This window comes from Populus euphratica, unplaced genomic scaffold (genome assembly GCF_000495115.2).
Source record: "Populus euphratica unplaced genomic scaffold, PopEup_1.0 scaffold1.1, whole genome shotgun sequence".
In the NCBI taxonomy this organism is placed as follows: Eukaryota; Viridiplantae; Streptophyta; class Magnoliopsida; order Malpighiales; family Salicaceae; genus Populus; species Populus euphratica.
In genome coordinates this window covers 2,796,733-2,808,822 of record NW_011499845.1, presented here as the reverse complement: position 1 = coordinate 2,808,822, position 12,090 = coordinate 2,796,733, and the positions used below count along the sequence as shown (strand labels likewise).

General features: G+C 37.4%; 2 protein-coding genes and 1 pseudogene across 2 annotated transcripts; 2 read left to right on the top strand and 1 right to left on the bottom strand.

Annotated features, from left to right (window-relative positions):
• Window positions 1-1,562: 1,562 nt before the first annotated feature.
• On the top strand, window positions 1,563-3,620 carry LOC105118361 (zinc transporter 1). The gene is given in 3 exon segments (XM_011016325.1): window positions 1,563-2,439; window positions 2,536-2,685; window positions 3,157-3,620. Coding segments are annotated over 3 exon segments (1,080 nt in total). The 5' UTR covers window positions 1,563-1,815; the 3' UTR covers window positions 3,463-3,620.
• A 2,213-nt stretch (window positions 3,621-5,833) lies between these two features.
• On the bottom strand, window positions 5,834-9,038 carry LOC105128026 (pentatricopeptide repeat-containing protein At1g79490, mitochondrial-like; annotated as a pseudogene).
• Window positions 9,039-9,898: 860 nt separating this feature from the next.
• LOC105118268 (extensin-like) lies at window positions 9,899-12,057 on the top strand. Its single transcript, XM_011016219.1, has 3 exons — window positions 9,899-10,085; window positions 10,544-11,542; window positions 11,670-12,057. The coding sequence occupies exons 1-3, from the start codon at window positions 10,004-10,006 to the stop codon at window positions 11,699-11,701; spliced, it is 1,113 nt and encodes a 370-aa protein (XP_011014521.1). The 5' UTR covers window positions 9,899-10,003; the 3' UTR covers window positions 11,702-12,057.
• The last annotated feature ends 33 nt before the right edge of the window (window positions 12,058-12,090 follow it).

The following is a 12,090-nucleotide window of genomic DNA, read 5'->3' as shown; positions in this document are numbered from 1 at the left end:
CGATTTGGTTTTATTTTTTTTTAATTTTGGTTTGATTACTTTTTTTAATAAAAACCGAACCAAATCTAAAACGATCACCCTTAGGATAATCATTTTCATGGGCTATCTCGGGGCTTGACATACTATTTAGCTCAATTGTCTTTGGACATGATTAGGTTATGATATGCTATCAAGTCTAATTTGTCGAATCTAGCTAGTGCTATATCAATATAATTTTTTATGAAACATGCTTATTTTTTAAAAAAATTATATTCATAAATTTTTTTTAATTTGATATTTTTTAATAAAAACATACCACCAAAAACTTGATTAATCATCTAGGAAGCAAAGAGTTCATGATGCATTAAGCGATGTTTTTAGCAACAAATGCACCTGGGATGAAATAATTCTTGTCCTCGATGGGGATTAAGACTTGAGAGAGAATTTTTGTGAGTTGAGGACAGGAAAGGGCATAATATTTTTTTTTTATTCCCTTCATCTTTGACGTTTAAGCAGCTTTCAAGAATAATTCTTACAAAACAATTCTGCCATTAATTCACGCGAAACTGATTACCTGTTCGATTACTTTATTGATCAATTAGACAACTAAACAAGATGGCTGCGTCCTCGGAAAGCCCGGTCAGGAGGCACTAAACAAGATGTCAAAGAAAGTGGTCTGACTTACAAAGAAATTGGGAAAGAGGACACAAGATTTCAGGGGAAGTTAGTGTCAAAGGAAGTTCTACCTTCGCAGTCTATGCAAGTTTTCTTGGTCTAGGTGAATGGATGACAACATTTTCCCCACATTTTCAGATGACTTTATCCCCTCACTATATGTCCAACATGCCTACTTTCAAACCTGAAATTGATTATGCTTCTCGTTTGGTCTCCTCTCCCGATAATGCCTCTACATGACTACTTCCACCGCCTCTCATGGTATTTGTACCACTCCATTCACAAAATAAGTAAGCAATCATTCCAGACCTGAAACCACCCTTCTTCTTTTTTCCAGTATCTATAAAACGCGTGTACGCGCGCGCGCGCACACACACACAACGCTCGCGCACAATGTATACCCAAAGGGATGCCACTATACGTACCCACACGATCACTCTATACTTTTAAATCTAATCTCAGTTCTTTTCATGATTAATGTTATAAATGCGCGAGCAAGCTACACGCTTGGTTTCGGATACCGGTTTTTTAATTGTTTAACAGTACCTAACAATTGGTGTAAACTGTATAACTGGGTTTAATTACATGCATGCTCATTTTATTAGGTGATTAGAAGAGCTATACCCATTAATTTACTTAATTAATGGAAGCTAGCACAGCCGCTATGTATCATATCTCCGTGAAATGACCCGATCACATATATGCATGCAATTGCAGCCGCACAATATGCCTGTGTCCTGCACATATAAATATACATGGACACCAAATGTCCTATATAATTTATTAAATGAGATGATGGTGTATAAATTAAATTACTAAATTTACTTGGGAAATCTATATAATTCTGGACCACTGATTTGATGAGCATCCCATGTATATATATTGAAGGCAGATCACACGCATGCTATATACTAATGGAGTTTCCCGTTAGGCCAATGGTTTGGTTTCCCCTTTCCTGCGTATTCACTTTTGTGTTACGTCTTTGACTGTATAATATTCTCTTGTTATTAGCCATCCAGTTTTTTCAACGGCCACTATATTACACTCCTTTCTGTTCTTTCCTGATATACAAGACCAAAATCACTTGATCATTTCTCTACAACCCACAAACCTAAAATCTGTTAATTCTCTTCCCTCTCCCCCAATCCTCTCCGACACGCCATGGCTCATCTTCAAGCTTGATTTTTGGACATCTTTAAGGCGTCTTCTCTCTTGATTCTTCTTTATTACCCTACTATAGTCACCTGTGAGTGTACATGTGAGGTAGAAGATTTAGAGCATAGTAAAGGTGAAGCACTGAAGTTTAAACTAGGTTCAATACTCTCAATTCTAGTTGCTGGTGCTATCGGTGTTAGCCTCCCTTTGTTAGGAAAGAAAATAAAAGCCTTTAGGCCTGAAAATGATGTTTTCTTCATGATCAAGGCATTTGCTGCTGGTGTTATCCTAGCAACCGGATTCATTCACATATTACCGGACGCATTTGAAAGCTTAACATCACCATGTCTTAACCAGGATCTATGGGGGCACTTTCCATTCACAGGTTTTGTTGCCATGATGTCTGCAATAGGGACGCTAATGGTGGATTCATTTGCGACAGGGTTTTATAAGAGGATGCATTTTAACAAGAACAAACCGGCAGATACTACGGATGAAGAGACAGCTGCAGAGCATGAAGGTCATGTACATGTTCATACACATGCTACACATGGCCATGCCCATGGTTCTGCCTCCCTAAAAGAAGATTTGGCTCTGTCTGAATTGGTTCGTCGAAGAGTTATTTCACAGGTAAGATTTTTCTCATAATCTAATTTTTTTAGGCAATTTTTGGGTGATGAACTAACACATAACCTATGTTTTATGCTTGGATGGATGCTATTCCAGGTATTGGAGTTGGGGATTGTAGTTCATTCAATAATTATTGGAATATCTCTGGGTGCTTCTGGGAGTCCGGAAACAATAAAGCCTCTCATGGCGGCCTTGTCTTTCCACCAGTTTTTTGAAGGCCTGGGACTTGGTGGCTGCATCACTCAGGTATATATCGCACACGACCTAGGATGATTTTAGTTTCATGTTTTGCAATTATTGCCTTCTGCCAGCCAGTAGAATTTTCTGCGTATTACAAGGGTTGGAGATGTCGACATAATGACAACATCTTTGTCTTTTCACTGTTCTACTACATTAATCTCCTATTTATGGTCAACAAAATTCATTTACCATGCATCTACCGTTTACCTTAATAATATTGTTCATCAATGTGATAGGTTTGCCATGCCTACGTGCAGATGCCTCACTTGATAGTCTCATCATAAAAATGATTGCATGGTAAAGTAGCTTTTGAGCATTTGATTAATATTTTAAGAAGAAAGGATTATGTAAGAAAAACAATTTTCACTTGTTAATTAAACATGAATCGATGTTATCAGCGGGCAAAGATTGTTTTTTGTTGTTGTACTGTCGTTTTTCCTCCTTTCAACTCCGATGAATTCCTGTTTGTATTAATAGGCACAATTCAAGTCTGCGTCTATGGCAATAATGGCAACGCTTTTCTCCCTGACAACCCCACTGGGAATTGCCATTGGAATTGGAATTTCAAACATTTACGATGAGAGGAGTCCAACTGCTCTGACAGTCGAGGGCATCTTCAACGCAGCCTCAGCTGGGATTTTGATATACATGGCACTCGTTGACCTATTAGCATCAGATTTCATGAGTCCAAGGATGCAAGGCAATTTCAGGATTCAACTAGGAGCGAATGTTTCCCTTCTTCTAGGGGCTGGTTGCATGACTTTCATGGTCAAATGGGCTTGAGATTTTCAGAACCATGCAAGCACGAGCCTTTTTTCCGGGGAAAATGGATTCATGGTCCTTCCAAGTTTTAAAAATATGTGCTCATCTAGTTCAACTTTGATCACACTAGACCCTAAACTTTCATTTTTGGTCAGGTATTTTCTCTCCATCCATGTTCACGGCTGATAGTTTGAGAGACTGGTTAACAGTGTTAGTTTTATGATATATATATATATAGATGTGGAAAAAATCGGTTATCCACTCCACTGGTTTCATATTTGCAGTCATTGTTCTTTCATTTGAGTAACAAGCAAAGGTACTTGGCAAAATGACGACGTGCCTTGGTAGATTAAAATTAATTATTTTTAAAACGAAAAAAACAAGGCTTTTAAATATGTAGCCGCTCAAAAAAAGTGGTTCTGTTTAGAAGATCCAATCATACAATCCCCCCATCAATTTTCATTTCATTAAGAAATTCACCGGAGAATATTTTGACTGGTAAATATATTTTTTTATTTTTTTAATATAAATATTTGAACTAGATTGTATGTAATTTGATTAATCTTGTTAATTTTAAAATTGATGATTATATAAATGTTTAATAACCTAAAAAGACTTGAACTCATCATTATTAAAAAATAAATTCAAAATTTAATCAATTAAATTAATCTAAAATGATAAATTTATTAAATAATTAATTTAAAATTTACTTGGGTTAATTTAACAATTATTTTATGATTCTATTAAACCTAGTGAGAATTCATCACGTTAACTTCAATTATTTTTTAATTTAAAATAATATTTTCTTTTTCAAAATAATATTACATTAAGATACATCTAAGTTAACATTAACCGACAAAAATAAAAAGTTAAAACAAAGTTAACTTTCATGAAAAAACACTCCATCGCGGTCTGGAGGCGGACAAACTACAAAGAGGAAGCAAACAAATTGTACGGCAGGAAATGAGGCCAAAATTTCTTTGGACCGATTGGTGATTTAATGAATGTCCAAATCCAATCGTCCCGATTCCAAGAAAATTAGATGAAAACAAAAGGCTGAAAGAACTTGAGATTTGTCCCTTACCCTCGACCTCATTTTCCATGGCAATCTCTGCTGTTTGCTGTTTATTTGGCAAATTGAACGTGATAATAAGTTCTATCTTCGATTGCCAATTGTTGTTGCAACTCCTGTTCATGCGGAAACTCGTGTATGCAGTCTAGGAATATGTCGGCTTGCAATAACTAGTGAGCTCATGCCATTTCTTCGGCAGAATCAAATTTCCCTCAACTTTTTTCTAGATTTGGAAAGTTGTCTCTGGGTTTAGGATTTATATCTAAAACACCCGCCCCAGGATACAAAACACAAGGCAAAGCCCAAGTCGACTAATGAGCCATGGGATGAACCCGAGGTCCAAAGCGCGAGTGAAAACAACATCTGTTTGGGTCGGGCATGATGTATGACTCGGTAGAGGACTCGAGCGGGATGCAATGATGTCTAAAAAACCCACATAACCCACAATCAATTGGTCTTCAAAATAAATACGAGATCTCCATTAAGCCTAATAAGTCAACACATTCGAAAAACGACCCGTCTTAGATGAAAACAAGACCTGAAGATACCAGAAGGATGGAAAGGGGATGGCTGGCCTCAAATCACTCCACCCACTCTTGGGCTCCATTACTCCTACAGCTGAAACTTGTTTTGCAGGTTATCATAATATCTCTGCACTAATCCAGTACAACTGTCCATCTTCAATGTCTCAATCCATTACAACCAACTTTAAAAAAACATAACCACAACTTCGTCACTGTCGCAATTGTGATATGATTATATAACCGACACCCGCATAGATTCTGTCACCATACAAGTTCTAGTCACTTGATATCGAGAACAAATGCAGTTCTTGCTGTCTAACTAAGTGGGAATCTCGTTGACCTCGATGGCTTTTAACGTCAGCATTGTATACTTATTTTGTTGTAAAATATGCAAATACCATATATTGGCCCCAAAAGAATAGTTATTCGTAATGTTAGAACCTTAGAAGGAGTGCCCTGCTCGTCTGATCATCTGTTAGTGGAAAGGGATGGAAAGCATTGCTCCAATAGTAACTGACAAGTACATGAAGCTTCATTATACGCAATACAAAAACTGTACAACAAAACTCCGTGTCTTTATTTCATAAATAAAGTGCTAAAGATATCCAATAATCAAATGGCCACAACAAGAAGGAGAACTAGAATTTGCTAATTCTCAATTAATTTTTTGGCTTAGGATAATATTCCAAGCTATCAGTTGCGAAGTAACTTGACAGACCTTGATAGCAAAACCGAGGATCTAAGGCCATATCTCAGTTCATAGTCACTTGCAATTCGTTTCATATATGCAAGCACATCAGCTGGAAAGGATCCCCAGTGTCATAGATAATGACACAGCATTTTCTGAAATGAGTGATTTGGGAGGGGTCGATGATCTAATTTCAGGTGCAGAAGTAGGAAAAAGTATGTTTAGCCTGTGCATGAGTATGTCTGCCCTTGAGGGAATCTCGTTCAAAAGAAATTGCTGAACAATTGGTTTCTTAAACCACACCATAACAAAGTCCCCAGGGGCCCTTAGAACTTTGAACCACCTTGCTAACTTCAAATAGGGATTCTACGGAGCTCAACATCTGTTCAACCAAAATCCTTAAGAGTTGGTCCTGTAACCAATTTGACCTGTCTTGGTATGACGCCATAGGACAGCATGCGCTTTCTGAGCCTATGGAGAGTTTGCACAACTGCTATAAGAGCAGCTCCTATGGACAGGTTCCTAGCATCAAGGGACCAGGCAATATGCTGATAAAAAATAACAGCCTTTGGAAAAAGCTTATTCTCATTCGAAACCTTCCAAAACATCGGGCTCGATTGATCTGCTCCATGAGAAAAAAAGGTAATTGAGCAGAACATTCACAGAATACTTCGCATCACCCTTCTCCAACTCATAATCCCTGAACTGAAAAAGCTCCCCCACAAAGGTAAAACTGGTTGTTTCCTCTTTTATGGGCCAGTGAAGAGCCCACACATAAAAGCATGTGACTTGTGTCTAGTAGCACTAAGGATTGCCATCGAATGCATCTCATTCTGCTCTTCTTGGCATTGGACAAGATAGGCAAGAATTGATGTGTAACTTTTGCGGCAGGGTTCACACAAGTCTCTAGGAGAGGCTTGCTTGATTAATATAAACCATTCTTGATGCAAGACTCAAATAACTGCCCGATTATAAAATTATTCGTCCTTATCCCTGATGAACTCGTGAAGCGCAGCCACCTCAAAGCAAGATCAACAGAACCTCCTTAATGTGAAAAAATAAAAACATCACTGGCACTCACATCAACAGATTATCCCATAGCCTTCATCTCAAGTGAAATTTAGGCAGCCACATCCACAAGCTTCTTATGAGCCAAGAGAGTCAAAAGGGCAGTATATGTACTCAAACATGCATTGGTCATCGAGTTGTACAGCTTCATAGCAGCATCAATTGTCCAGCGGCAGAATGCATTTCAAGAAGAGATGAACCAGCCTTTTCCATGTCTGGAAAAATGAACATTGCAATATCAAGCTTCCCTGAGTTAGCACGGGATGCAATTATTAATGTACACAACCCAAAGTTAGGCTTAAAGTCAGCTATCTTCATCTCATCCCAAAGTCTGCGAGCAGTATCTAATTTCCCAGCCTTGGTGTAGGACTCAATCAAGGAAACACGCATGATAACAAATGGTTTGAGCCCTAAGCCTTGCATTTCCATGCAAACCTTCATCGATGTCTCCAACCTCCTTGCTTTCCCCATTGAATGAACGAGCAGTTAAAAACGCTAGGGCTTGGACAAAAGTTCATTTCTTTCATCTCTAAGAAAAGCTTAAAAGCAGCATCCAGGTGACCTGATTTTTCCAAGCTTGGTATCATCAGCTCATAAGTTGAGCCATCCAATGATTACTTTGCTGCTTCCATGCTCTCATATATCTCAGATGCCTTGTATATTATATGTCTCTGTATCAATTTTATTGCCGGAATCCTGAGCCTTCTTGAAACACCAAAATGACACGTCCAACCTTTCTGCTTTAGCTAAATACATAAGCACCCTGTTAGATGCACTGAATGAAGTTGCAATCTTACTTGAATCACCAACCATCTCATAGACTGGATCCCATCAAAAACCAAAAAAACAAAGAAGTTGAGGCCGGGCTGGGCCTGAGCCTCGGACTCAGCCTGCCCAATTTATTTTGAACCAAGGGTATATTTAGTAAAACATATCATTACTCCAATCCTCTTTATTTTATTGTCTTTTGTTTTTGTATATCGCCAAACAATCTTTCTTTTTTTATATCATAAAAATTCATAGATCTTTCTGAATTTATTTATGGTCTTTTTTATGATTTAACTATATAATTGATTTATAGATTTTTACTGTGAAATGTAAATTTTTTTATATAAAAAACAACAAAAAAATATATAAATATATATTTTTTATTTTAAATTTAAGCTTATTCATTGACGTTAAAGTTAAGATTACTATTTTTTTATATTACTTAATCTTTACCAATACTAGAGTAGGAAGTATTTATATTCGAATATTTAATGATATCAGAGTCAGAAATATTACAAGTAAACTATCAGTAGTATAATCCAACAAACTCTTAGTAATTAAAAACAAAATTAGTGATGCAGCTTAATTCATATACGATATTTAAGATTTAATAATATTATTATTTTTATATAACTAATCCCGTATCATAAAATTTATATTAATTAATTAAAATTTTTAATGACTATAATATTAGGTGATAACTTTTTAAATAAAATTTTTTTATTTTAGAATAAAATATTAAAAATATTTTTTTATATAAATTAATTTTTTAAAAATTACCATGATATTGGTGTGATAAAAAAAAACATGATCGTAACATTAAATGACTCAAAAAAACACAAAAATGATCATAACAACCTCCTACTTAACGGCCTAATAAGTAATAACTGCTGCCTACTTAACTGCCAACGAATCAACAAACTCTACGAGAACCGGATTCCCACCTTTTCCACTGCCAAGCTTAAACTGCTGATTACAGCCACGTGTAACACTCCTGCTAGCTATTTCACGGACACAGTCAGTGATCTTAGCACTTTGAAAATGTAAGGGAGTTATTTTTTAAAGTATTTGTTATATTAAAATATATTAAAATAATATTGTAAATATTTTTAAAAAATTATTTTTAAAATTAATGTATTAAAAATATTTAAAATATATAAAAAAATTAATTTTTTTTAAAATACAATTCCCATCGTACTTCCAAACAGCTTATTTATCTTCAATATCCTCGGTACATTTCCCAGGCCCTAACTTCACTGTTCTATCCGGTGCGGTAATTTCTCACAGAGCTACAGTCTTTAACATGACCAGTAATAAATGATTTAGTAATTTACTTATAAAACTTAAAATTCTTTTTGGGAAGATGAATAAATGCAACATTGAAATAAAAACTTATCTTTTTAAAAAATGCAACTAAAACATATAATTACAAAAATCTTGAATTACAACATCTTAGCAATCAATTACTCTCCGTCATGGAGTTTATTTTTAAGAGAGGAGCACGCTATATGGTTGTCATTTCATGACGTGACAAAAAGGTAAACTGAGTTTGAAAATTTCATTTTAATTTCAAGTTTTTAGATCAATTAAAATATATTTTATGATTGAGAACGAGGTTTTGAAGGTTTATTGTGTAATGTTTTTCTTTTTTAAGGTTAAAAATATTAAAATTTAGGTTTTAATATTAAAAATATTACGATATAGTGTGATTTGAATTGACATATATAATTCGAATATGACATACTTTTGACATGTTTAGTGGAAATTAAGAAAACAACACAAACACAAGCCATGCACGCAATTGTCGGAGATGCACTGTTTTTTTTTTTTTTTTCATGATGAAAAAACCACCATCAGCAATAAATTTGCATGGAATTGGAGGTACTGTTTTATCAATCCTAGAGCCCAATGAGGCCACGAATGATTCGAAATCGTTCAAGGGACAAAAGGGTGCCTCTGCCTCCAACATGAGAGAGCTTTGAGTAGAAAGCAAGCAAGAAAAAAGGGCAGGCAAAAATCAACACTTTCATTTTTTTTCAATGTCAAGCAAGCATATATGCCATGATACATGGGCACCCCAAAAAAAAATGAAGAGATAGATTATCATTGTGCACATCAGGGAACAACTTCCTATAAAATATGCCTTCTATCACACCTTTTAAACTTCTTTAGCATTTCTTCACATACACCACTCTAAGCAAAGCGGGCTGTATAGCAAAGTGAAGCTGCTAAAGAATCAATCTTTATGGCCAACGCTGCCACCTGTCCCTCACGGCCTTAAATTACTTTACTTTGAGCCATTCTAGGACCGTCCAAGGGTGCCGTGACACTCCTCTGTATATATAAGCAAATGGCTGGTGTTATCTCGTATTCTTCGAAGGGCGTGGAGTCTGAGCATAATTAAGAGCTTTCATCTTGGAAGCTTTGGTTGGCTCGAAAGGAATGGAAATAAGCAAAGGTTGCAGGAGAGTTTGCATTCTACTACTCTATTTGACGATTGCAGCTACCTCATTCACTCTTTGCAGTAAGCTCGCTCCCTCACTCAAGCCCTTGCACCCATAATTAGTTACATCACTCTGGCCTGCATTAATTTGTTTCGAGTTACAGATTAGTACTCCGTTTTGTTTCAAGTTAATAGCTAATTTACCATCTTATATATCATGTAGATTGTGAAAATGGAATTGCTACTGCTGTGGGCTCTGCATGCTATCAAGTTTTGATAACTACCTAATATATAATACATATCCATGATCAAGAAGGATGGAAAGAATAGAACTATATAGCATTAAGAGTGCTGGCATTTATTTCTATCTTTTTCTGCTGAATATCCCAAGTCACTTACCATTTCATACGGTGAATAGATCGCATAGGGTCCATTGCATAGCCGAGATTCAGTAGTCACCATCTCAATGCATATGAGAAGCATGCAATTGGATATGGATACTGATAGGTGATAGCTCTATTTTTATAACCTTTGAGCAGATGCAAGAAGATCAGTGCGCTTATTTAAAGGTCCAGTGCATACAAGAAGCTCAGTAAACAGACATGCAAAGAAATTAAAAGTGACAGATCACTTTGACTTGGCTTCATTACTACTGCAACAGGAAACGATGGATTCATCGAATGCTGGTCCCTATGTGAGCTCACCATTTTCCTTGCCACCTTATGATTCATTAGGACCAATTTCATTGCCTGATAATGCCCCTCCATACTGCATTTATCCTCCAAACACCCCACAACCCCCATCCACAATTCCAACTCCAGCAGGATACGTGCCCTCTGCATCTCCACCACCCTTCTCTTATCCACCACCGGTTCTTCCCATCCTAAACCCACCTCCAAGCCCAACTGGTGGGGTACCAAGCCCGCCCGAATTCACCCCGATTCCCAATCCACCCGAAATAGTACCTAGTCCACCTGGTGTCACTCCAAGCCCGCCAGAAGTTGTGCCAGGCCCACCCGTCAACATTCCCGGAACACCAGAAGTTGCCGTCCCGAGTCCGCCGGGTACCATCCCAGGCACGCCGGAATCAGTGCCTAGCCCGACCATCTACGTTCCAAGCCCACCAGAAGCTGAACCTGGTCCCCCTTATTACGAGCCTAGTCCACCAAGCTACATCCCTAGCCCGCCCATTTTTGTTCCATCTCCAACTGGATTTGTTCCAAGCCCGCGGGTTTTTCAACCACCTGTTGTGTATCCACCTCCTACAGGGCCACCATCTCCAAGAACAAGCCCGTACACAGCCTTATGGTGTGTTGCCAAGCCTTCGGTGCCCGATCCAATCATTCAAGAAGCAATGAACTACGCTTGTGGGTCTGGGGCAGATTGTGACTCGATTCAACCGAGTGGGTCATGCTTTGAGCCCAACACATTGTTTGCACATGCTTCCTATGCCTTCAATAGTTACTGGCAGAGGACCAAAGTTGCTGGTGGCACTTGTTCCTTTGGAGGCACTGCCATGCTAGTCACCGTTGATCCTAGTAATTCCCTTAAATCACACATCAATATACTTCTTATTTGTGCTGCTTATCACGACATCGGACCTTGCATTATTATTATTATTTGTCTTTTCATTGTAATTAGTCTTCTTTTTTATATCATTCGCAGGCTATGATGGCTGTAGATTTATGTACACGTGAGGAGATGAAGGCTCTTCGATCTTCCTGGGACAACAGTGAATAGATAGCAAACCAGTCTCCGAGACAGCAGAGGCCAATCTCTCTCTCTGATGGTTCATTTCTAAATAAATTTGTAGGGTCATTTTACGATCTGTCAAGGCACGAATTTTGTAAGTAGTGCTCCTTAGGTGGGTCCCCAGGTAGATTAGGCTTGGATTTCTATTTCTATTTCTTTTTAGGTTATCATCCTCGTCATGAAATTCTTCTTTTTGTACAAGGGACCTCCCTGTATTCCTCCCGTGTGAGTTGTATTAACTCGAATAAACATATAAACAGGACGTGCAGTAATTCCAATTGCATGTTTTATTCCTGTGATCGCACATGTATGCAATATTTGTAGAGCCATATTT

What these genes read in the sequence shown, in the direction of transcription:
- LOC105118268 (XM_011016219.1), top strand. Translation starts at nt 10,004, where the DNA reads ATGGAAATAAGCAAAGGTTGCAGGAGAGTTTGCATTCTACTACTCTAT. An exon ending in TACCTCATTCACTCTTTGCA is followed by an intron (nt 10,086 to 10,543) that starts GTAAGCTCGCTC and finishes ACCTTTGAGCAG; the next exon opens with ATGCAAGAAGATCAGTGCGC. An exon ending in GCTAGTCACCGTTGATCCTA is followed by an intron (nt 11,543 to 11,669) that starts GTAATTCCCTTA and finishes TATCATTCGCAG; the next exon opens with GCTATGATGGCTGTAGATTT.